This window comes from Microtus pennsylvanicus, chromosome 2 (assembly GCF_037038515.1).
Source record: "Microtus pennsylvanicus isolate mMicPen1 chromosome 2, mMicPen1.hap1, whole genome shotgun sequence".
In the NCBI taxonomy this organism is placed as follows: Eukaryota; Metazoa; Chordata; class Mammalia; order Rodentia; family Cricetidae; genus Microtus; species Microtus pennsylvanicus.
In genome coordinates this window covers 71,897,847-71,925,278 of record NC_134580.1, presented here as the reverse complement: position 1 = coordinate 71,925,278, position 27,432 = coordinate 71,897,847, and the positions used below count along the sequence as shown (strand labels likewise).

General features: G+C 41.1%; 1 protein-coding gene across 1 annotated transcript; it reads left to right on the top strand.

The window, feature by feature from the left end:
* Positions 1-11,484: 11,484 nt before the first annotated feature.
* On the top strand, positions 11,485-13,042 carry LOC142844250 (uncharacterized). Its single transcript, XM_075962581.1, has 2 exons — positions 11,485-11,673; positions 11,816-13,042. Exons 1-2 carry the CDS (start codon positions 11,485-11,487, stop codon positions 12,518-12,520), a joined length of 894 nt encoding a protein of 297 aa, XP_075818696.1. The 3' UTR covers positions 12,521-13,042.
* The last annotated feature ends 14,390 nt before the right edge of the window (positions 13,043-27,432 follow it).

Here is a 27,432-nt window from a genome sequence, read left to right as displayed (position 1 = left end):
AGCCTCCTGACTTCCTCAGCACCTCTTTTTCTGCTTCCCATGGTTTCTCTTCTGCTTTCAAAGCCCATAAATTATACCCACACTCCCTCCCATTTACATACACACACATAAGCATGAACTTGGATCTATATATGAGAGTACACATGACTTTTGTCCTTTTTCACATGATGCAAGTGAGTGAGTCTGTCACCAGCTGAACTTGTTGGAGCCATGCCCCATCCTCTGAAGCTTATAGGCATCCATCTCAACAGTCATTAGGGCCAACTGAGGAAAATCCTAAGCTAGACCCCTCAGGAGCATGGAACCGGTCAGGCATTGGTTATCATCCCTTCCTGCCCTGGCATCCTGTGATGGTGACATTAGAGAGGAACACACACACACACACACACACACCACTCCAAATCCCCAGACCTGTCCGTAGTTCCTATTGAGAAAGGCTATCCAGGGTTTTTTTCAATCAAATATGAATTAGGTTTTAAGAAACACCGGATTGTGCCTCAGAAAAGTTATGGAGACAAGCTTGATAATGGAGGCTGGCAAAAAAATAACGGAGATGCAAGGTGCTGTCCTGGTGGGAAAAGAGCTTTTAATGCAGTTCAGATAAAGGGAAAAAGCAAAAACCTTTGGAGTTTACAGATTAATTGAGTAATATTATCTACTACATAAACAGTATTTTCACCTAGTGTGGTGGCTCCTGCCTGCAATTCTAGCACTCAGGAGATTGAGACAGAAAATCACCATGAGTTCAAGGTCATCCTGGGCTAGAAAGTGAGACTTTGTCTCAAATGAATTTTTTAAAAGTTCTATAACTAGCACACTTCAAAAAAGTCTTTTAGAAAAACTTAATTGTCTAAACTTAGTAGGATGAAAGTAATAATAATTTCTTACTTTTGACTCTAATTCTGAGTTCTGCAAAGCCATGTGGAAACAAGATGTCCATGCTCCATGTGATACTTGTTTGATGCCCAAGATGGCTTCTCGTGTGTGTGTGTGTGTGTGTGTGTGTGTGTGTGTGTGTTTCTGCTCCTCATAGTCTTTCCACATGGCTAGCTTATGCTTCCTCACAGCGTGGCACTTCCGAAGCAGTGGGCTCTCTTGCCGGTCTCCTCCAAAGAACAGAAATAGGACTCACATTAATTTCCTGGGTTCTTACTGCTTTGGTGTCAATTCTGCTGCATTCTTTTATTGTGCATCCAAGGAATGGCAAAGCTCTTCACAGCATCGTAACATCAAAACACTGGAAATCACCTCTATTTAATCAGTACATATATTCAATAGTGTTTAGTGTTTAGATGATTCAAAATGGATGAGAAATATAAGAATGCAACAAAAACATTTTTGAATAAAAATATAGCTTAAAATACATATACTATGAAATAAATTATGTTATAGGCTTGCTTTTGGTTTTTTAATTTTTTCTTATGTTTTGTAGTGTGTGTGTGTGTGTGTGTGTGTGTGTGTGTGTAACAGAGGACAACTTGCACTAGGTGGATCTCTCCTTCTACTATGTTGGACCCCAGGAATAGAATTCAGGATATTGGGGTTGGTAGCAAACACCTTTACCTAGTGAGACATCTCACTGGCCTGATATAATGTTTTAAAATATAAACTAGAAATAAATGCTTTTGAGAGTACATATAATGAAGGCATTATACTATAGATGATAATGCTTTTGACACATATGAAAATCATGGTAGTAACTGCTCCAGTAAGAGCAGTGGGAGTATTCTAGAAAAAGACAAAGCAAAATCTAACTTCATATCTCATATTCAAGGTATTTTAGTTTTTAAGTTGATAAGAATGTGATAAAACTTTATCCTGCATTGCTGTTTTTTATTATATTTGTTACTGAAATTTCTAAAGCTTAAATCTTTAAAATTTAAAAAGCTAACAATTAGCTTATCTTAGGACAAGTAATTTTAGTAATGGATCAAAGCAGTTTGGCTTGGGAGTTATTAAATCTATGAAGGGCCTAGCATTTTGTCTTCTTTGAAGCTAGCCATGCATGCTCATGTGGTTTCACGAATGCTGACAGCAGACATAAACCCTGGGTCAGGGGCAAATGCTTTATTATTCACGTCACTATTAGCAGCCGCATCTCTACCAGTTCTCTGCCTAAGTCTCAGAAGGCAATAAAGGGGAAGGGGGTGACTCCTGGAACAGTCATGCTAAGTTGATGGAATCTAAATCTTTGGAATGGGCAGTAAGACTGCTAGGCCTACAGTCTGACACTGACCTTGTCCCTCATGGCTGTAAGCCAATGTTCTCTTTGCTCCGGGGACACTACAGCTGTCCTCCCAGTCAGATCACAGAATGGAAAGCATGCTTGAAAGATGGTCCAGAATAAAGGTGGCAAGCACTTTGTTCATATGAGTTTCCAAAGCAGAGGCCTTTGGACAGTCCTCTCCAAACACAAACAATATATGAAGAGGGGCCAGTGTTGGAGTAATGTCACAGACCAATTACTTATATTCTAAGTAATCATTGGTCCTTTGGTATTATTGTGGCAATGTAAAGGTCTATATTTAAAGCTTTTTCATTTACCTTATGACTTTGCTTTTTCCTGACCACATACTTCTATGAGCTCAAACCATAAAATCAAAGAATGAAACTTTAGGACAAGCCAGGTCAGTAACAACTATGGGGGTGGGGTCTAACCTGTAACAGAAACAATAAAACAGCTTGCACCTCAAGTACAATGTTTCTTAAGATATTAAATGTCATTTTAAAATTTTATCAGCTAAGAAAACACAGCTCTGTAAGACCAGAATATTTAAAAGCATTCTAGCCCATAAATACACTACACCATAAACAAGATGCCACGATATAAAATAAAATGAGCTATAGATATGCTTTAGGATTAACTTCAGTGCACATTATGATGTATAATAGCCACTGGAATCTTTCAACAACTCATAATGTATGTTTTACTTCTTTATGCTAATACAGAGAAATTTCAAAACTCCATACAAAGGTTTTTTTTAAGCCTTGCATTGAAATTCCAAGGAAGCCAACCTGAATTCTGATATAAGGATAATGATAGGCAGCACCCGGGAACAGCCCGCCTACACTTCCTGGTCATCCTACAGGGGCTATACTGCCCGATACCCCCTCTTTCTTCCTATCCCATCCAGCTTACATCCAGATCCCCCCACCCCCAGTCTCCCTCCCTCCCTCCCTTCTTTGGCAGCATAGCACCTTTCTGGTCAGCCTGCTTGGGCGCTGGGACCGAACCCGAAGCGGAGGGCAAAGGGGAAGGCGGTAGCTCCTTTGTCTCCATAGCCTGCCTGCAGCAAGCAGGGTGGGCCTGTTGTTTGCGAGCTAACCAAGCAGCAAGAAGATCCGATCTGGACACCAGGAGAAACATCACTGGGGAGTGACATCACTGGGAAGGTACATCAGTGGGCAAGGAGACCTGATCCTGTAAAAGAAGATCCATAGGGAAGAATTCGGAGGAAGAGATGGGCAAGTGCCAATGCAAGAATTCACCCAACAACCTGAAAAACAACACAAAACCACCAGAAGCCAGCAACCTCACAACAGGAGGACATGAACACCTTAATCAAGAAGAAGTAGAAAAAACTGACTTCATGAAAGTGATTGACACCCTTAAACAGCATATAAAAAACGCCCTTATAGAAATGGATGAGAAGTATAACAGAAAGTTCGAGGAATTGAGTAAATCAGTGAATGATACCCTAGGAAACCAAGGAAATACAATCAAGCAGATAATGGAAACAGTTCATGACTTGAAAACTGAAATGGAGGCAAAGAAGAAACACAAACAGAGGGCCGGCTGGACATGGAAAATCTAGGTAAACGAATAGAGACTAGAGAAACAAGCATAACCAGCAGAATACAAGAGATAGAAGAAAGAATCTCAGATTCTGAGGATAACATAGAGAAAATAAACGCACTGATCAAAGAAAACAGCAAGTCCAACAAACTCTCATCACAAAACATTCAGGAAATATGGGACACAATAAAAAGACCAAACCTAAGAATAATTGGAGTAGAAGAAGGAAAAGAAGTGCAGCTCAAGGGTCCAGAAAATATACTTAATAAAATTATAAAAGAAAACTTTCCCAACCTGAAGAAGGATGTACCTATGAAGGTTCAAGAAGCATACAGAACACCAAATAGGCTGGATCAAAAAAAAACATCTCCTCGCCATATAATATTCAAAACACAAAATATACAGAATAAAGAAAGAATATTAAGAGCCGCAAAGGAAAAAGGCCAAGTTACTTATAAAGGTAAACCTATCAGACTTACACCTGACTTCTCTATGGAAACCATGAAAGCCAGAAGGTCCTGGATAGATGTACTGCAAAAACTAAGAGATCATGGATGCAAGCATAAACTACAATATCCAGCCAAGCTTTCGTTCACTATAAATGGAGAAAACAAAATTTTCCAGGATAAAAACAAATTTAAGCAATACGTAGCCACAAATCCAGCCTTACAGAAAATAATGGAAGGAAAATCACTAACCAAGGAGTCCAACAATGACCACAATAACTCAGACATCTAGAGGCCCTTCACCAGCGCAACTCAAAGAAGGGAAACACACAAACCCTACTACTAAAAAAGTGACCGAAGTTAACAACCACTGGTCATTAATATCACTCAATGTCAATGGGCTCAACTCACCTATAAAAAGGCACAGGCTAAGAGATTGGATACGAAAACAGGATCCAACATTCTGCTCTCTACAAGAAAGACACCTCAACCACAAAGACAGGCAGGTACCTACTCAGAGTAAAGGGCTGGGAAAAGGCTTATCAAGCAAATGGACCTAAGAAACAAGCAGGTGTGGCCATACTAATTTCTAACAAAGTTGACTTCAAACTTAAATCAATCAGAAGAGATGGAGAGGGACATTGTATACACATAACAGGAACAATTCATCAGGAAGAAGTCTCAATCCTGAATATCTATGCCCCTAATATAAAAGCACCCACGTACATAAAAGAAACATTGCTAAAATTCAAGGCAGCCATCAAACCGCACAAACTAATAGTAGGAGACTTCAACACTCCTCTCTCACCAATGGACATGTCAATCAGACAGAAACCTAACAGAGAAATTAGAGAATTAATGAAGGTAATGAAGCAAAGAGCTTAACAGACATCTATAGATTATTCCACCCAAAGAGGAAAGAATATACCTTCTTCTCTGCAGCTCATGGAACCTTCTCGAAAATTGACCACATACTCGGTAACAAAGCTAACTTACACAGTTATAAAAAAAATATTACTAAAAACCTGTGTCTTATCAGATCACCATGGATTAAAGTTAGAATTCAACAACAATGCTACCCCCAGAAAGCCTACAAACTCATGGAAACTGAACAGTCAACTACTGAACCATACCTGGATTAAGGAAGAAATAAAGAAAGAAATTAAAGTCTTCCTTGAATTCAATGAAAATAAAGAAACAACATACTCGAACTTATGGGACACTATGAAAGTAGTCCTAAGAGGAAAGTTCATAGCGCTAAGTGCCCACTTAAAGAAAACAGAGAAAGCACATATTGGAGACTTAACAGCCCACCTGAAAGCTCTATAAAAAAAAGAAGCAGACACACTTAGGAGGAGTAGAAGACTGGAAATAATCAAACTGAGGGCTGAAATCAACAAAATAGAAACACAGAAAACAATCCAAAGAATCAATGAATCAAAAAGCTGGTTCCTGGAGAAAATCAACAAGATTGACAAACCCCTATCCAAACTAGTCAAACGGCAGAGAGAAAATTTGCAAATTAATAAGATCAGAAATAAAAAGGGGGACATAACCACAAACACAGAGGAAATTCAAAGAGTCATTAGATCTTACTACAAAAGCCTGTATGCCACTAAACTGGAAAATGTAAAAGAAATGGACACTTTTTTAGATAAATACCATTTACCAAAATTAAACCAGGACCAGGTGAACAATCTAAACAGACCTGTCAGTCGCGAAGAATTAGAAGCTGTTATCAAAAATCTCCCTACCAAAAAAAGCCCAGGGCCAGATGGTTTCAATGCGGAATTCTACCAGAACTTCCAAGAAGACCTAATACCTATACTCCTTAATGTATTCCACAATATAGAAACAGAAGGGGCATTACCAAATTCCTTTAATGAAGCTACAGTTACTCTGATACCAAAACCACACAAAGACTCAACCAGGAAAGAGAATTACAGGCCGATCTCACTCATGAATATCGACGCAAAAATCATCAACAAAATACTGGCAAACCGAATCCAAGAACACATCTGAAAAATTATCCATTATGATCAAGTAGGCTTCATTCCTGAGATGCAGGGCTGGTTCAACATACGCAAATCTATCAATGTAATCCAGCATATAAATAAACTGAAAGAAAAAAAACATATGATCATTTCATTAGATGCTGAAAAAGCATTTGACAAAATTCAACATCCATTTATGTTAAAAGTCTTGGAGAGATTAGGGATACAAGGGTCATACCTAAATATATAAAAGCTATATACAGCAAGCCGACAGCTAACATCAAATTAAACGGAGAGAAACTCAAAGCCATCCCACTTAACTCAGGAACACGACAAGGCTGTCCACTCTCTCCATACCTCTTCAATATAGTGCTTGAAGTTCTAGCAATAGCAATAAGACAACATAATGGGATCAAGGGGATTCGAATTGGAAAGGAAGAAGTTAAACTTTCGTTATTTGCAGATGATATGATAGTGTACATAAGCGACCCCCAAAACTCCACCAAAGAACTTATACAGCTGATAAACAGCTTTAGTAATGTGGCAGGATACAAGATCAACTCCAAAAAATCAGTCGCCCTCTTATACACAAAGGATATGGAAGCAGAGAGGGAAATCAGAGAAGCTTCTCCATTCACGATAGCCACAAACAGCATAAAGTATCTTGGGGTAAATCTAACCAAGGAAGTAAAAGATCTATTTGACAAGAACTTTAAGGCATTGAAGAAAGAAATTGAAGAGGATACCAAAAAATGGATGGATATCCCTGCTCTTGGATTGGGAGGATCAACATAGTAAAAATGGCAATTCTACCAAAGGCAATTTATAGATTCAATGCAATCCCCATCAAGATCCCATCAAAATTCTTCACGGATCTGGAGAGGACAATAATCAACTTTATATGGAAAAACAAAAAACCCAGGATAGCCAAAACAATCCTATACAATAAAGGATCTTATGGAGGCATTACCATCCCTGACTTCAAACTCTATTACAGAGCTACAGTAATGAAAACAGGGTGGTACTGGCATAAAAACAGAGATGTCGACCAATGGAATCGTATAGAAGACCCGGATTTTATTCCACAAACCTATGAACACCTCGTTTTCGATAAAGGAGCTAAAAGTATACAATGGAAGAAAGAAAGTATCTTCAGCAAATGGTGCTGGCACAACTGGATGTCAACCTGTAGAAGAATGAAAATAGACCCATATCTATCACCGTGCACAAAACTCAAGTCCAAATGGATTAAAGAGCTCAATATCAGCCCGAAAACACTGAACCTGATAGAAGAGAAAGTGGGAAATACCCTACAACAGATGGGCACAGGTGACCGCTTCTTAGGTATAACCCCAGAAGCACAAACATTAAGGGCAACATTGAATAAATGGGACCTACTTAAACTAAGAAGCTTCTGTAAAGCAAAGGACACTGTCACTAAGACACAAAGGCAACCTACTGAATGGGAGATCTTCACCAACCCCGCAACAGACAAAGGTCTGATCTCCAAAATATATAGAGAACTCAAGAAACTAGACTTTAAAATGCTAATTAACCCAATTAAAAAATGGGGCACTGAACTGAACAGAGAATTCTCAACAGAAGAAGTTCAAATGGCCAAAAGACACTTAAGGTTGTGCTCAATTTCCTTAGCAATCAGGGAAATGCAAATCAAAACAACTTTGAGATATCATCTTACACCTGTCAGAATGGCTAAAGTCAAAAACACCAAGGATAGCCTTTGCTGGAGAGGCTGTGGAGGAAGGGGTACCCTCATCCATTGCTGGTGGGAATGCTATCTTGTGCAACCACTGTGGAAGTCAGTGTTTCGGTTTCTCAGGAAATTCGGGATCAACCTACCCCTGGACCCACCAATACCACTCTTGGGAATATACCCAAGAGATGCTCTATCATATGACAAAAGCATTTGTTCAACTATGTTCATAGCAGTATTATTTGTAATAGCCAGAACCTGGAAACAACCTAGATGCCCTTCAATGGAAGAATGGATGAAGAAAGTATGGAATATATACACACTAGAGTACTACGCTGCAGTAAAAAACAATGACTTCTCAAATTTTGCATGCAAATGGATGGAAATAGAAAACACTATCCTGAGTGAGGTATCCCAGACCCAAAAAGATGAACATGGGATGTACTCACTCATAATTGGTTTCTAGCCATAATTAGGGGTCACGGAGTCTACAATAGGTGAACCTAAAGAAGCTAAGTAAGAAGGTAAACCCAAGGAAAAACATATAGTTATCCTCTTTGCTAAGGGAAGTAGACAAAATTGCCGGGGAGAAAATTGGGATCTTGGGGGTGGGGTGGGGTGGGATGGGGGTAAGGGGAGATGGGGAGAGAAAAGGTAGAAGGGAAGGAGGGGGGGCTTGGGGAAACAGGAAAATCGGGATAAAGGAAGGTTGGATAGGGGAGCAGGGAAGCACAAATCTTAGTTAAGGGAGCCACTTTAGGGTGGGCAAGAGACTTGACCCTAGAGGGGCTCCCAGGTGCCCAAGCTGAGGTCCCCAGTTAGTTCCTTGGGCAGCTGAGGATAGGGAACCTGAAATGACCCTATCCTAGAGCAATACTGACGAATATCTTGCATATCATCCTAGAGCCTTCATCTGGTGATGGATGGAGATGGAGACAGGGACCCACACTGGAGCACTGGACTGAGCTCCCAAGGTCCCAATGAGGAGCAGAAGGAGGGAGAACATGAGCAAAGAAGTCGGGACCACGAGGGTTGCACCCACCCACTGAGACAGTGGAGCTGATCTACTGGGAGCTCACCAAGGCCAGCTGGACTGTTACCGAAAAAGCATGGGATAAAACTGGACTCTCTGAACATGGCGAACAATGAGGGCTGATGAGACGCCAAGGACAATGGCACGGGGTTTTGATCCAATGCAATGTACTGGCTTGGTGGGAGCCTAGCCAGTTTGGATGTTCACCTTCCTAGATATGGACGGAGGGGGGAGGACCTAGGACTTACCACAGGGCAGGGAACCCTGACTGCTCTTTGGACTGGAGAGGGAGGGGGAGAGGAGTGGGGAGAGGGGGAGAGAGGTGGGAGGAGGGGGAGAAGAGTGGGAGGAAGGGGAGAAGAGTGGGAGGAAGGGGAGGGAAATGGGAGGCTGGGAGGTGGTGGAAATTTGGGGTTTTTTTTATTCTCCTTTTATCAATAAAAAAATGAAAAGAAAAGAAAGAAAAGAAAGGGTGGGGGGAGGAAAAACTCCCTGTTTGGTTCGGTATCCGGTACAATTTAAAGAGAGGTTTTTGAAGCTCTGAAAGACCAGCATTCAGCTTCTGATTAGGGCATTCCTTCAGCATAATTCGACAACAATACCTTACTGAGCACTATGTTTAGATACTATACTTGGCACTAGAGACACACAGGAACATAGCAGGGGCATGGTTGCGAGGCTACACCAGCAGAAATGAAGTCACGTGGCTTCTTGTGCTCTTGAGATACAGCGGATGAGGAGAGCATGAAAGGGAAGCAAATTTGGGGCCTGGGAAGAGTTCCTTAGAGTAGTAACGTCGGGGGCTGGTTCCGAAGGGATTCCCTGGGCAAAAACAGAATGAAATCAATGAGGAATGAGACTGATGTGGAAGGATGTCAGGGATGAAACCTAGGAAAGTGGAGGGAAAATACCTGCTTAGGCAGCTGAGGGATAACAAAACATTCAAAGGGAAGTTATGTGAAGGGAAGTTCAATGCATCGAGACAATGAAAGATTATTCAGCACTAAGATGATAAGCTAATTAGCCACGAAAAGAAGGGTAGGATTGAAATAGCTGGAATTGCCACAAAACAGATGAGGCAAGTTCAGTAATTCTAACCAATGCTCCACTCTGACTGGGCCCTCCCACATCAAACACTGACCACGATCACCTCACACATGCCCACAAGTCCACCTCACAGAAGCAATTCCTCTCTTGAAGCTTCCTCTTCCCAGATGACTCTAGTTTGTGGCAAGCTGACAAAAACTAACCATGAAAGTCACTAGTAAGTTGTTCTCATAACTTCAACATCAGACAGGCGCATACAGTTTTCAGAACCTGCATAAGTGCACCATGTTTCTGAGCTGGTGTTGATCTGTAGGCTATGGGTGGGAAATGGAAGCTACAAGGGCACCGTGGGCTTAATGTGTTTCCAACTGAGAAAAAAATTTAAACTTCTTTACTGAATCTTTGGCGGTTTCACATCATGCACCCCTATTCTATCCACCTCCCAGTCCCCCATGTTCCCCCTCATTGCTGCATCCCCCCTCACAAAAGAAAACAAAATAAAGTAAGCGAACAAACAAATAAAAGCAAGAACAAAAAACAAGGAACAAAAACCGCTAAACCATAAGAGAACCAAATTTATATGCGAAACAGAAAACGCTCTGCTTCTCCTCCTCTCCTGCCTCCCCATCACCTCTTCATTCATCCCAATGTCACTGGAGGCTCCGGTGTGTCATACATATAGTATAAGGTATAACTTTAGCCTCGTTTTGGTGCTCTGAGAATAGTCGCTACCTCCTTTAGCGACTATGGCCTTTAGATCTCACACTAGGAACAAACTAGCATGAGTAGCCTTTGATGGAGGTTAGAGGAAGAGGCTGAGACTGGTCTCGATCGGCAACTGTTCATTGCAATGAGTCACTGGTCTGTCTCAAGGCCTCAGGTTTTTAATACACCATCCTCACTGGATCTTCATCAGAGCTCTTCTGGGGTATCCTGTAGCTTGGAGATCTTGTGGGTATCATTCTACGGAACCAGATCCTTCATGAGTTTCAGCAGGACCTAGATGGGGTAGATGCTAGTCCTCATGAAAACCCAACACATACAGGTGATGTGTGCTCAGACTTCACACAGAACACACACATAGTAGCCTAGACCAAGTTATATGACAAGGGTTTACAGTGTGCTGGGCCAATTAAAGTTGAGTTTAGAATCAGGGTAACAGATCCAGGTCAACATTAGGGGCTCAGATTGCAAAACCGAGGTGCTGCCTGTACCCAGGGAGCAGTAGAATAGGAAGCACCTTTGTATCTGTGTCAAGTAGTGCACCTGGGGGGGGGGGGGGCCTAGGAGACTTTTGGGAAAGCTCTGTGTGAGAAGACTCAAGCAAGGGGACTCCAGGAGTGACCTCACTTCCTTAAGAATGACATCACAATGCAGAACCCTGCAACCAGGCAGCCAACTGCCTAGAGACAGCCAAGTAGGCTCACTTGTCGTCAGACAGGAGAGAAAGCAGGATGTTCTCCTGTTGTTTTCCAATTTGTGGAGCCTCAGACGTCAAGAACGAGAAAATTAAAGGTCACGATGGAGACCATGATGGTGCCTGGAGAAGCCGGGTTTGCTCCTGGCTCCACTGCCTCTGGCCATTTGGCCAGAAAGAAAAAACCTTGAGTCAGGACAGCCAGGACCAGGACAGCTCAGACCAGGTAATCACTCTGAAATCTCCGTTTTTCCAAATTTCACTCTTGGAATTTGGCAGTGTAAAGGATCAGGAAAACGTGGAATGATAATAACCATAACATTGCAGTCCTGTGCCTGTTTGAATCATCCTCTTTGGTCTCTCCTCAGGTGGAGAAGGAGCCTGCACCAAAGGAGTCTGCCCCAATTGTCCTGAAGAAGACTGCCCCAGAGGAGAGGAAGGAGTCTGTTCCAATTGTCCTGAAGAAGACTGCCCCAGAGGAGAGGAAGGAGTCTGTCCCAATTGTCCTGAAGAAGACTGCCCCAGAGGAGAGGAAGGAGTCTGTCCCAATTGTCCTGAAGAAGACTGCTCCAGAGGAGAGGAAGGAGTCTGTCCCAAATGACCTTGTAGAGTCTGGTCTAAGGGATGCGAAGGAGCATGGTCCAAAGGAGCCGGGGGTGTTTGCCCCAAATGAGCCAAAGGAGTTCTGCTTCAACACGCTGGATGTGCTGGTGGATAACATGTTGACTGCTGTGCAGGACGGGGACCGTAATTCTCTGATAGCCTTCCTGTGCGTATACCCGATGTGTGCCACCATCCAGCAGATACTCAACGTAGTCTTCAGGCGGTATGCATACTTCCGCCCTGAATGTGAAGAGGATGAAAAAGTAAAGAACGTCATCTGTACCCTCCTGCGCACATGGATGGACGAGTTCCCTGGGGATTTTTCAAATACCACAGACCTGTCCCTTCTTAAGAAGGTGAAGACCTACCTGATGTTGAACATGCCATACTCAGACCTTCTTGTTCGTTTCCATGAGATCCATATGAATTTGGAAGCAGAAGTGGACAGTGACTCAGAAGATAGTGAATGAGTAAGCCCAGATCCGCAGAGCTGCAGGGAGAGCCACACATGGACAGATCTAGACCTCCAGGCTGTTAACCAACATCAAAGCCTGTTAACCAGCTACTTTCAAGCCTGAACCACCTTGTGCACTAAGCCGGAGAGCGGAAAACCCATGAGAAACATCTGTGCCACGTGTGAAGCTGGAGCAGCAGTTGGGTCCCCACTCCTGCCATCAACCATGGATGCTGCAGCTGCTCAGCCTCTCACCCTGTCAGCAGACAGTGCAAGTTCTTCTGGGGGAGTTAACTCCCCCAGGAGCAGCCCAGCCCCCTTGCTCCTCTCGGCATCCCTCATCTCTCTGCTCTGCAGACAGCACCAGTCCTGTTGTTCCCCCACAGAATCTCCCCTGATTTCAGCCCAGCTGCACTCCCAGACACCCCAGCCAGCTTCCCCTCCCCTGAGTCATTGTTTTCTTATTCTTAAGGATGTTTTCTATTTGTGTTAGTTTTAATATTGGTTTTAATAAATGGTTCTTGTTTGTTGTTCATTGTAAAAAAAAGGATAATGATAACACATAGTTATACAAAACTTTTTGTCTATAAAAATGTGTAAACACTTTTACAAGCAAAATATTAAAATGCTAATTCACAATCTCTAATAAAACATTATTCAGACATATACAATGCTGCTTTCTAACTGTTAAGGGCTTCTTAGAATCATGGTGGGTGTTTACTGAAGTACCAAGATTAGGCTGCCCTAACCCTGACAGGAATTTGAGCTAAAAGCACAAATTTTGAAGTTCATCTTTGCCAGGTGTGAATTTCAGCACAGTCACCATAAAATTCTATGTCCCTGAGAAAGTCTCAATTTGTATTACCCTCTATTTTCTTAAATGCAAAATGAAAACATTAAATCTGAGGCATGTGTCAAATTGTTGGTGCCTTGCCTTGACATCCCTGTGTTTGGAACCACTCCATGTCATAGCTAATAATTCCAACGAATAAGAGAGTCTCCCAAGATCAGGGTGGGTTTGTCTGTCATTTTACCCATAATTGTGGCTAACTAAATCAAGGATCACGGTTGAAACATGAAAGGCATCTCCCTTACTAAGCCTGAAGCTAAATCTCCAAAGCCTAGGAAATGAGTCGGTCTATCTAGACATAGGTTACAGGAAATAAGTCAGGGTGTGGTTTTGCTAACAGGACGAACTCTAGGTTGGAGTGTAACACAGATTAGTTTAGGTCCATTTATCTCCTAACCAGCTGTGTGACCTTGAGAAAAATCAAATTTTTTTATCTCTCTCTAGACCTAAGTATATCTATCAAAGAGAGTTTCACTCATTTTCAAGTTTATAGATTGTGTGTGTGTGTGTGTGTGTGTGTGTGTGTGTGTGTGTGTGTGTGTGGTGAAGCTCTGAGATTTTTCAAAGACTAAGACACAATTCCTACCCATAACCAGCATTATTAATTTCTTTTCCTGTAGATTGTTCCTGAAATTTTTCAGATTTCACACACACACACACACCTCTACCTATTCTGATCAAACTTGAATGTGTTCAGATATACAAGATAAATCCTGATTTCACTGAATCAACTAGGAACATTTCCTTTTCCTCTGCCAAATACTCTCTTTCCAGCTCAGCTGTGGTCAGTAAGACACAGAAAACACCTGATGGACTTGGGGCAGAACTGCTCACGTCCTCCCTACTCAGAGGCTATGGGAGACTCCGTTCCTAGAACTATAGCAGTCATCTTTTGAGCATAAGGTTACAAACGCACAAGGAAGACGAATCAATCCATTTGTGGCTATGGAAATGCTAATAGGTCTTCAATAATATCATCCAGTCACTCGCTGCTACCTTGGAACTTTTTCCTCGATAATGGATGTCATTATGATTAAACTGCTATTACTTAGGTAGCTATTACCCCCAGGTAACTATTCCAAACTTACACACTGCACTCATGGGAGGTTTCCATCTGGTAAGAGGAGGCAGACAGAAGTGCTGTAGAATTAAATAATTACTATAATAGAGGTGGAGATAATTATTTCTGTTTTAGCTAGCTGACAGGTTACTGCAAGGACAAAGCAGAAAACGGCTATGAAAATGCCACTGAAGAGCACGCAGTAGAGTGTAGGAAGTCATACTGGCATTAAAATGTGGATTATTTCAAATACCCAGAATACCAAGGCCCCATAATTATTGGAAATAGCCCTCACTGACTGCTTCCTCTGACCTGAGTCCTATTCCAAAATCACCACATCTATTAATCCCTTGATTCTTCCAAACAACCCTGGGAAGTCAGGGCTCCAATCGCCCACTACTTGCTGTGGAAGAAAGTAACACACTGGAAGCAGAACTTGCAGGCAGTAAAGTAGCTAGTATTTGAAGCCAGCAGCTGAATCAGACCTAATGCCCCAAATGTCAAATTGCACTACACTCTGTTCAGCTTCTAGAAAAATCAATCATCATACTTATTCTTTATTAGCATTCAAAGTAATGTGTCATCTTTACACATGCATGTAACATGCATTTGCTCATGGTCACACCCAGCGGCCTTTGTTTCTCCACACTCCTTCCTCCAAATTTTCTCCCTTTTGCTTTCTGTTTATGTTTTTTCTAAATCTGGGAGGAAGCATGTGATGTTGGCCTTTCCCAGTCTGCTTTGCCATGCTCATTTCTCAAAATGATGCAAATTAGCTCTAGAGGACAAGAATCTCCCGGTCATCTGATGTTAATTATGGGACATTCTTGACCCTCTCATGTGTTTGTAAAATTGTTCTGGATTAAATTATAAAGAGTAAATCATTCTGCCTTTTATTAATCTGGAATAATACACATTCTATATGTCTCACAAAGAACTTATTCACTGCAGGAGAAAGAAAAAAAATCAATGAACATAAACCATGTGTGTAAGGAGGTGAAAGAGAGAGTAGATGAATGGGTAGAGGAGGGAGGGAGAGAAGGGGGAGGGAGGGAGGGAGGGAGGGAGGGAGGGAGGGAGGGAGGGAAAGAGGGAGAGGAAAAGAAAGAAAGAAAGAAAGAAAGAAAGAAAGAAAGAAAGAAAGAAAGAAAGAAAGAAAGAAAGAAAGGAGAAACAGAAAGGAAGGGAGGGAGGAAAAAAGGAAGGGAGGAAAGAAGGAAGGAAGGAAGGAAGGAAGGAAGGAAGGAAGGAAGGAAGGAAGGAAAGGAAGGTAGGCAGTCAGATTCTTAACTTGGTCATCAAGTGTTTCCAACAGTACTCTAGAACAGTGAGGCACACCCACTGCTGTTCAATGAAGAAAAGAGGCTATCATTAATTAAGCATCACACACAATATAATCTATTATTTCACATTATACTCAGAATAACCTGATGATATGGGAACCGCTTAACCCTCAACTGACAGACGAGCAAGAGAAAGCCACTTTAAGCAATAGCCTTTGGGTGACCTCGACTGTAAACTGCAGAACCAGAGCTGGAGAGTGTTTTCATCAGAGTGTGACCTATGTGGAAAAGGCCAGGAGCACTCTCAGCCATCCCATCAGACTTGTCTATTTAAGCATCTTCATTGGATCTTAGCTCCAGGCTTTGATGTCATTTTATTCAAAGATGGTGCCTGGCTTGCCCTGCCAACCCTTTGGCATGGTGCATTGGTAAAGGGGGGAAGCACACTATGAAGTTAGATATGACTATTGTAAAAGATTTAATAATAGTCATGACTGCAGAGAAAGAAGGAATCCTAGTCATTTCTACCTTAAAGAAAGTGTGGGTCAGGAAATAGCTAAGGTTAAGCTAAGTCTGGGGCTCATCATAATTCAGCACCATGGGCAGCAAAAGAGGAGTTGTAAAACTGAAATATGAGACAGACAAGAGATAACGGGGAAAGAAAGAAAATGCTTAACTCCCAGGTTCCTCCACAGGAATTTGAAACTGTCGAGCGTTTTATTCTCCCTTTCATTCATGGATATTTATCTTCCTCCTGCCATCTGGACTCCTCCTGCAGAAAAGCCATTCTCGCTCATACTTGGCAGTGCCAGCCACTGCCTCCAAGGGATTCAAACCTGTTTGTTTAGCTTCTATTGTCGCATCTATATGTCACACCACTTCTCTGAGAAGCATTTGACAGGCATGACCACTTCTTTCTGGCAGAGGAAGCCACACCTTGGACCTAGAGAAGACAGCGCCAGGCTCAACTGCATTAGAATTATGTAAGGAGACAGTATTTCACACTTCCCATCTGTGAAGTGGGGACTCTGAAGAAAGCTCTTAGGAATCTACATTCCTCATGAAGTTATCAAAAGAGCCAGGGAATGACTAACTCTGAGAAAGCGGAGTTAAGAGCAAAAGACTTGTGAATCAGGGTACCTTACAATCAGACAATGGTGTACTTTGTGCAAAAATACACCTTGGAGGCAAACATGAAAATGTCACAGTATGGAAAAGTGTAATATCAATTCTCTAAGTACTTTATAAATACATTCAATCTATTGTTAAGCTAAGCTAAATACTTGTAAGAATATACTCATCCACATACTAGAAGCACTCATTGAATTCAAAGGGGTTTTTAAAAATACATGAAGTTGAGAGGGAAGGTATCTGAAAAGATAGGGAACTGGGAATCAGGGTATGATCTGTATATGAATTCATATATGAAGCAGAGTATATATACATATTTATATGAAACATTCAAAGGATAAATAAAAAAATTAAAGCATATAGGTATATCCATTTAGAAGTTTCTTGAGCATGCCCATGCCAATAGATTCCCACATTCTCCATGACTGGGCCACTCTGTGGCCTTCAGCTCTGCAACTTTTGCCATGTCACCTTGCCCTGTGCTTACACTATTCTTTAAGAAAATTAATTTTACTGGGAAAGGGTACTACAACCTCACATTTCTAAGAAACTTGGAGAAGTATTTCAGAATCAAATCCTTATTTCCCAAAGGTGATAGTATATTTGAATATTATTAGGAAAAGAGAACAATCTGTCCACTATTTCCAAAGAAAAGGCTTTCTCTTTTTTCAGAAAGTCATTCTCCTCAAGGAATAGAAAGGAATAATGAGGAACTAAAGAAGCAGGTCCATGGTTAAGAGCATTGGCTTCTTCCACAAAAGACCCAGGTTTGATTCCCAGCACCCACTTGGTGGTTCACAACTTGCAGTTCACAACTGCAGAGAACTCAATGCGCTCTTCTGGCTTCTCTGGGCACCAAGAATACATCTGGTGCACAGACATATATGCAAGTTAAAAAAGAAACCCGAAAGCCATAAAACAAAATAATAGTAGACATTTTTTAAAGTTCCATCTAAGTACATACAAAGAACAGACTGCTTTCTAAACTCTCAGATAAGTAAAGTAGCCACTATGGTTATCATGGGGTGGCGGCCATCACAGTTGACAGGTACCTTCACCCCTACCAAATCTCAAGGCGATTTATGAAGACTGGGAGAACCTATATTGAATAGCATCCTACTGAAAATGTTCAAAAGTCATCTAAGCTGGGGAAATTTTAAGCTAAGAAAGAAAATAAATAGCTCTTCAGGGGAGTTCTTCCAAGACACTTTGGCCTGTTTGTATATGTTATGGACTATTGGTGAATGTTACGGACTTCCCAGAGTACTAAGAAAACAGGCACAACTTTCCAAATGTAACAGCTTAGAGGCTGTTAACACAGAGACATTTTTCAGATGAGTTTCCTGGAGATGAATGCCCATGATCCAAAAAGAATATGTCTTCTTGAAGCTTGCACTTCACAATAGATATAATAGCAGTTGATGTACAATATTCATTGGCAAATACATTTATATGAAAAGATAGGAGCTAAGAGTACTTTTATCCCTATAATCTCTGTGGTTGATAATATTTGTTGATGTGTCAGGTGAAAATAGTATAATATTTGAACGAAAGATAGTTTAACTGTAAGAAAAGCTTCAAAGACTGTAACTATAATTTGGAATCATCTGAAATTGACTAAAAGGTACAGAAATTACAGCCTTTAATACAGAAGATAAATTGGGCCACTTTTGTAAAACCTGCTAGACTGAAGGCTTTGACGAGATACTGCTACATGCATTCAAAGATGGAAAGACATGGTTCATGATAGAGTTATTTTAAGCAAATTATTCTTTTCAGGAGATCAAATAAAATACAACTATGCCTTAAGGTCCCATTCTTCTTCCCTAACTTTGCTTCAAAATTATGGTTTAAACTTTTAAACCTGAATTACATATCCACCTATGGAAATGAACAAGTGTTGTGTTTGAATGTGTCTCCCAAAAGGTCACAATAGAAATTTAATCCTTAACTTTATATGTTGATGGTATTTGGAGGTGGGATCCATAAAGAGTAATTAAAATTAGCTTAGGTATTGTGTGTTTAGACTTAAAATGTTTTTCAAGAATCACGAGCTGAAGATTTGGTACCAATACAAAAATACTTAGTATCTTAGGGTTTATAATGCTATCATAAAACAGCATCACCAAAAACAACTTGGGTAAGAAATTCTTCATTTTGTATTAGAAGGAGTCAAGGCAGGAATCTAGAGGCAGGAACTGATGCAAAGTTCATGGCTTAATGCTGCTTACTAATTTGCTTAATAACTTGTTCATTCTGCTTTCTTATCCCATCCAAGACCGCCCACCCAGAGGTGACACTACCCACAACTGACTGTATCCTCCTGCATCGATCACTGGTTTAGAAAATGCCCTACAGGTTTGCTTACAAGCCAGTCTTATAGAGGCATATTCTCTATTATAGTTTCCTCTTCTCTGATAAATATAGCTTTGTTAACTTGATTTAAAAAATGAAAATAAAACGTGGCACTCAAAGACGAGGCTTTGTGAGAGTGATTGGATTGTAAGGACTCTAACCTCACCAATTGATTAACCAATCAATGGGTTCATAGTTTCGAGGCTACAGGGAGGTGATAGAAATTAAAGAGGTGAGAAAAGTAAGCACTGGGAAGAGTTCCCTTGCAGCCCGTACCTTGACCCTGGCCCCTTCTCCATTCTCCCCTCTTAGTCTTACAGCCAAGTACTTCCATAGTCGTGATGTTCTGCCTCATCACAGGTCTAAAAGCTGTGAAGCCCACTAGCAATGACCTGAAACCATGTATATAGTTCTTCCTTTAAACTGGTTTTCTCATGAGACCGGTGAGATGGGGCCCTCCTGATAAGGATGGTGGTCTTTTAAGAAGAAACAGCATCCAGGATTGCATGCTATCCTAATTAGCTTTGACTGTCAGGTTGACACTAGTTAATGCCACTTAAGAAGGGAGTCTCCGTTGAAAAACTGTCTAGATCAGATTGGCCTGTGGGCATGTCTGCAGGAGGTGGATTGATTGTTAGATAGCTGTAGGATGGCTTAGCACACTGTGGGCATTGCTGCTCCCTGGGAAGGTGTTCCTGGACTGTATAAGAAAGCTAAAAACAAGTCAGCAAAGCAGATTTGCTCCATGTTCTCTACTAGAGCCTCCTTCTTGAGTTACTGCCATAACTTCCCTCAAGGATAGACTAGAACCCAAAAGTATAAGCCAAATAAAGCCCTCCCTCTCCTGTGTTGCTTTTGGTCAGAGTGTTTTATCACACAACAGAAACAAACGCATGCTTGCACTTCTTGTCATGTCATGCCTTATGACGTAATGATTCAGTATGAAGGCTCTCACCAGAGCCATGTCCTGTCTTTGGACTTTCCAGTCATGAGAACTGTGAGCCAAATCCATCTATTGTTCATATATGACTCGGTATGGTGGGTTCTGTGATAGTAATGTAAAATGAACTAAGACATCAAGCTGAGGCAATGCACGTCATTGTTAGCAGAGAACTACTGTTTATTCAGATAGCCAACTCAGATTATCACCTAGAAAAAAGGGAAATCAAATAGCACCAGTACTTGCAAAGCATTTCGCTAAGTGTGTTGCATGTGCACACTATTAATTTTTTAAAGGAGAAGAAAAATTTCCCATAAACCAATTTGGATTGTGTCACATAACACACACATACCTTCTCTGATTCAAGTGAAATTCTTCCATAATAATTCCCTCATAGAAATATATCAGTTCTGATGTGACTTCTTTCTAATGTTCTTTTCTCTGATATGCTTAAATACATATTAAATATGGCAATGTGGACTCTTTGATGAAGAATTGCTGGACACCTGAGAGTATTATAGAATAATGACATAGCACCTATGCTGAGAGTGTTATAGAATAATGACACGGCCCCTAATGCCTTCCTATTTGGAAAAGGCTTTGGGGGCATTATGTGATGCTCTGTGGTGACCAGAATGAAATGACCATGAAATGAATCAGGTGAGGTCCCACAAAGATCTCTGCTTCACAGACCTCATCGTCCTTAAATCATAACTAGTAACTGACTTTAACATCATCCTCACGGACAGAAACAGCATGTTTCACCTCCACGTTAAAAGCTCTTCTACCCCCTGCAGATTGCCTTTGCTCTAGTCTGAAAGAAGTTCTGTGGCTATAAGCCCCCACTGATGCTCATCTAGATCTCCAAATCTAACTCCACTTTCCTCTTGTTGTTCTGAAGCAGAGTCTCACATAACCCAGGTGGGCCTTGAGCTGGCTGAAGCTGAGGATGAGAGTGGGATCCTGCTCTTCCAGCTTCTGAAACCTCCTGGGGTAACCAGCACTGCTGTGTGTGTGTGTGTGTGTGTGTGTGTGTGTGTGCGCGCACGCGCATGCGTGCGTGTGTGTATGCCTCCACAAGATCATCTTGGGTGATGCTGGCATTGAAACACAGGGTCCTGGATGTGCCTCCTGAGGCACATTCACAGCGCCAAAACTACAAATCTAAATCTTTTGACTACATTTAGAAGACATCTTCAGAACTCAACAGTCCGAATTTTGTGTGCTGTAGATTGATTATGGCACCTTGTGTAGTGCTTTGCATGTAGCATTAAGTATAAGTTTTCAGAATGAAGGACAATACCAGAAAAGGGAGTAGTGCCACCAAGGATAACTAGGTTCTTCTTTATTCATATACTTAAGGAATGTTTATTGACCAGAGCACTGTATCAGGCTTTAGAAACAGAGCCATGAGTAAAACACAGTACCTGCTAAACTACCACTTTTAAAGAACTAAAACATGGCAACATGGAGACGATGAGCTCAGTGAACTGATACACACCTGCAATCCCAGAGCTCAAGAGGAAACCAGATTATCAAAGGTTCAAGATCATTCTCCTCCACCGTGTAGCGAGCTTGTGGCCAGCTGGAGCAACTTAAGACTCTCTCAAAAGAGTACAAAGAAATAACAAGGGGATGGGAATGCCAGATACAAATATTTGCTCATTACACAAAAATATACATACATTAAAACAATACACTGTGCCCCAAAAGTATATGCATGTGTTAATTGGAATGAAAATAAATAAAATAGCCAGGAAAATAAAGGTGAGGAGCATTCCAAACAAACATGAACATATCAAACACTGCCATATTAAATTGCAATGCCTGTTTCTAGGGATGTGAGTTGTGACTCAATGTTTCTTACAAATAAGATGGAAAGAAAGAAGTAAGGGAAGGGTGGTGAGCAGGAGGAAGGAAAATAGAAAAGAAAGCAGGCAGGCCACTATATTTGGGCTGGAAATAATAATGGGGACACAGATGTCTTGTGATTACAAACCCTCAAAACTGTGTCAATCCTGGGCCTTTGTCTTGATGTTTAAAAAGTCTATTAAATGTTTTTTTTTAAATAAAGGAAAGAAATATATGACTTAATTTGTATTTTATTATATATTATAATTTGTATAACTTAATTTGTAATCATTGTGACAAACTTTGAATTTGGAGGGGAAGAAAAGGTTGTCAGTCTGAGTCCTCTAGGTTCTGTGTCCAAAGTGCACAAATCCACATGGCATGAACCCTACACAAAGAACTACAAAAACAACTAAGCAACGCTGGGAGTGGGAGGAATACTCCTTCCCAGGGAATAACACACCAAATACTTATCCAACACCAAATGGTCAACCCAAAAACATACACATACAATTAACATTATATGGACTGAGCAGGCTGAATTTTTAAACTTAATTTGTGAGTATATAGCAGAAGTTAATGGAAAAAGAGGTCAGAAATGTGAGAGAGAACAAGGCGGGTAACATGGGAAGTTTTGGAAGGAGGAAAGGGAAGGAGAAATTATATAATCATTATAATTGCAAAAAAAATTAATGTGCTCTTTTAAATGTGCCAACTTCCAGCCATTGCTGATCTTTTCCACTGAGCAGGGACTCGGGGAGTTCTATGTCACCACTGACAGGCTCTTTGAAAGTCTACTGAGTGATTTCATGGGCACCAGGCTAAAACCTCCTCTTCTACAGTGTCTGTAATCATATTAAACACAAAGGGCTTGTCATTTTGTGACTTGACATAAAGTTCCTCTTCAAACATTCATGGGAAAATGGTTTGAGAAAGGAGGGAGAAATAAGGAATTGGTATTTCACAGGTGGAAAGAAAAAAAATGAATGAAGTGGAGGGTGCTCTATAGGTGTAAAGAAAAGATGTGAAGTGGAGGGTGCTCCATGGGTGGGAAGAAAAGATGAATGGAGGGTGCTCCATGGGTGGGAAGAAAAGGTGAATGGAGGGTGCTCCATGGGTGGGAAGAAAAGGTGAATGGAGGGTGCTCCATGGGTGGGAAGAAAAGGTGAATGGAGGGTGCTCCATGGGTGGGAAGAAAAGGTGAATGGAGGGTGCTCCATGGGTGGGAAGAAAAGGTGAATGGAGGGTGCTCCATGGGTGGGAAGAAAAGGTGAATGGAGGGTGCTCCATGGGTGGGAAGAAAAGGTGAATGGAGGGTGCTCCATGGGTGGGAAGAAAAGATAAATGGAGGCTGCTCCATGTGTGGGAAGAAAAGATGAGTGAAGTGGAGGGTGCTCGGTGGGTGGGAAGAAAAGATGAGTAAAGTGGAGGGTGCTCCACAGGTGGGAAGAAAAGATGAGTGAACAAGAACAATGACAATGGGTTTTTGATCCTACTGCACTTACTGGCTTTGTGGGAGCCTAGGCAGTTTGGATGCTCACCTTACTAGACCTGGATGGAGGTGGGTGGTCCTTGGACTTCCCACAGGGCAGGGAACCCTTATTGCTCTTTGGGCTGACGAGGGAGGGAGACTTGATTGGGGGAGGGCAAGAGAAATGGGAGGCGGTGGTGGGGAGGAGGCAGAAATATTTAATAAACAAATAAATAGAAACAGAAAAAAATTTAGACATGCACAAACCTGCATTAGAACCCAGCCAAAATCCCACATGAATTGGGAAAGGACTCATGAAGCCTCATCCCTATCTGAGGAGCTATGGGCAGCTAATGGCTGCTGACCGAAGAAGGGTCAGTTTACCTCAGCTCCATGTTACAGTAGATGGTCTCACTGACATGCACATACAGGCACCTTTTGATGGACTCTGCATTTATCTGGAGGTAAATAAAACATATGAAAATTGGAGAGAAAGGTGGGAAGGAATGGGGCAGAATTGCAAGGGAGGATGGATTTAGTCACAACACATGTATGAAATTCCCAAAGAATAAAAAGCAGATACATAGCTTTTATTTTGAGATGTACTTCTATTGCCTATCAATAAAACTATTCTAACAAAAAAAAAGAAAAGAAAAGAAAAGAAAAGATGAGTGAAGTGGAGAGTGCCCCGTGGGTGGGAAGAAAAGATGAGTCAGGTGGAGGTTTGACAACACTGCCTCCAGTTTTACACAAATCCTGCCCTGGTTCCTTCAGCCATATAGACTTCTGTAGCTTTGAAGAAAGAAATAATAGTAGTAGTACAAGAACCAAAAATACCTTGGCAGGCCAAAGTCCTCATTTCTTCAAACCCCCAGCATATGTTTTTTTTTCATCTCTTTTCTGTTTGATTACTTTTGTGAGTTGAGACACTTTCATTGCCTATGAAATCACATTGTTCTAAACACTATAAAATACATTTATGCCCAAAGCAAAATTAATAAACCAACTTTCATGGATATTAATTCGTTGGAGTTCTTCTTCAGCTTTTCATTGTTTCTAATGCATACATAAATATAATGTAGAGATCCCTCCAAAGGAAAATTAAATAAGTCACTTTAGATTTTTTCCAGTTATCATGTACCATACAAAACAATTTCTCTTTAATAGGCTGTGACTTATGACTTATGTGGTGAGCATGCGTCGGGACCCCTGCAAGTTCCCTAGAAGTGTGAAACAACAAAATAGTCTCTCAGTACAGGGTGACCTATCTGATATGGGATCCATTAAACTTGGGTTTTGTTTTAAATGAGCTAGAGGCACTTCAAGCAATCAATTATTTGTTCTATTGCAGTTGAGCCAGTGGCATTTGGATTTGGCAATAGACTGCAGTTGCTTCAGCACCGTGGACAGAGCCTTGCTTTCGCCTTTGGTTTCATGCACCCTATACTCCAAGGTAGGCTCTAAGAAGAGTGAGACTAATTAGCATGTATGTGAATGAGTAGCGAATAATTAAGAAACTAACTGACCTGTCTTTGTAAGTAATAAATCCTGATTTATTTTGTTTCAGAAAAGAATCCACAACTTCACTGAAGCCTACTAAAACAGGATGAAAAATGTATGCTCCTCTGACAGCACATCTAATATCTTTATGGATATTAGGATGTTCATAGATGCTGTAAGCCTACGGAGTTTCTTTTCTCCACCTACTGCCACACTGACATCATATTTATGTATATTGGTTTACCTTTTTAATATGTGTGAAAGCAGGTGAACAAATAAATGTGTCTGTCTGTCGTCTGTGTGCCTGTGTCTGTTTGTGTTTGCATATGGAGACCAGAAAACAACTTCGGGTGTCATCATCAGAATGTCATCCACCTTCTTTGAGATGGAATTTATCAGTGGCCTGGATCTCACCAATTAGACAAGACTAACAGGTCTGTACTCCCAGGGATCTTATATCCATCTCCAGAGGGCTGGGATTACAGATGTGTGCAACCATGCCCAGCATTTTTACGTGGGTTCTGGGGATTGCACTGTAGTGACTGTTCATGTGTATTTTAATAAATAAAGCTTGCTTGAGGATCGGAAAAGTAAAACAGCCACACAGATCAGGCAGCAATGGCACACACCTTCAATCCCAGTAGCCACACTAGTTGCCATAAAAACTGGTCAGTGGTGTTATAATCCCAGAACTAGAGGTGATTATAAAACATGAGGTGACAACTCTCAGACACAATCTCATTCTGAGATTCCTGGAGACAAGATCGTCATGTTCAAACTGAGGTCAAGGTAAGACCCTTAGGTTGAACCCCAATTTCTGTCTCTGGGGTTTTATTAATAGTGTTTCTTTGGACCTATAAATTAATGCTTGTGAGGCAAAGATTTTGCCATTTGGGCTATTTCTCCAGTCCATTCATTAAAACTCACTGAGTTCTAGGTTTCAAGACCTTTGCCAAAAACTCTAGTAGTGAGGTGGCTCGACAGGTAAAAGTACCTGCTATGAGGCCTCATGACCCGAGTGAGTTCATGGTGAAGAGAAGCATTGACTCTCACAAGATGTCCTTTGACTTCCATATATGTGCTATGTCATGCATGCCCACACATATGAACACACAGGCACATGAAATAAACAAGTAAAAATAAAATTTAAAAGAAATTAAAAACTCTAAGGCAAATCCCAGGTTACTCTCATAAATCTATAATTCATGTGAAAATAGATCCTAGTTGAGAATCTGCTGCTGTTATCCTACTAAATGGGCATAGTGGTAAACTGACTCCTGGTAACTTGTTGCTATGCATTAGTGCATTACTCAGCTCTCATCAGAGAGGATTCATTTTGCAGTAGAGGGTGCTTAGCACAGAGACCCACAACTGGTCAGCTGGGTCCTCTGGAAAAGAAGCAAGTGCTCTTAGTCACAGAGCTATCTCTCCAACCCTAAGAAAACAATCTTTAGGACTTTTCTTTTGTCTTTGTTTTTATTTCCTTATTCTCAAACTTAGAATAAGAGATCAGAGTGCTCAGTCTCAAATGGAATATTTGTATCACACTCCTTCCACCCAAGGCCCAGGGGTCATTGTGGAAAAGGTGATAAAAAGCTTGGAAGAGCCAGAAGCAGGAAATGATTACATGGGAATGGTGTTTCCAGACACAACAAAGAAGATGCACATAGAAACTCACAGTGTTTGTCACATCATCATACAGAAAACCCATACAGGCTCAGGCCATGGAGACCCCCAGCATAAGCGGAGAAGGTGAGCATGAAGTTTCACCCTTAGCTGAGGAGCAATCAGTAACTGAGAGCTAAAGGAAGAGGGAAAGTCAGTTTTCCTTAAGGAAATGACTTCTGGACGGACAATCACATTCCAACAGATGGCTCCACACCTAGGAGAGTATAGACAGCCCTAATTGGTTATTTTTTAAAAGAATACATTTGTTTTAGAAGTAGAGATATGAAGGGATCTGGGATCTGGGAGGAGTTAGGGGAACAGAGGAAGTAAATATCAAAATATATTGCATGAAATTCTCAAACAATTAATTAAAATATTTTTTAGGAAATAAAAACAAAAACAAAAGAAAATTCCTAAACATTGTTTTCTTAGGGCTGGAGAGATGGCTCTGTGGCTAAGAGCACTTGCTGCTCTTCCAGAGGACCCAGGTCAGCTCCCAGCACCAAAGCTCCGCAACTCACAATAACCTATAACTCCAGCTCCAGAGGTATCCTTTGACTCTGACATCCACGGGCACTCACATGCACAAAAACACATGCAGACACTTGCACATATATTTAGCTAAGGACAATAAAAAAACAAGCATTTATTTTAAAGACATATTTCCCACTGGCTCCCTATGATATTAAGGGAATAAACCAATACAAAAATACTTTCATATTCACCCATTCTGAAAGAAGGAAAGAATATAGGCTTAAAATCCTTACCAAAAAAAATCAATGATCTAATTCTCAGAATTCAGAATAGTTTTCTATTTTT

Coding starts and splice junctions, on each gene's coding strand:
- LOC142844250 (XM_075962581.1), top strand. CDS start 11,485: ATGTTCTCCTGTTGTTTTCCAATTTGTGGAGCCTCAGACGTCAAGAAC. Junction 11,674..11,815: donor ACCAGGACAGCTCAGACCAG/GTAATCACTCTG, acceptor GTCTCTCCTCAG/GTGGAGAAGGAGCCTGCACC.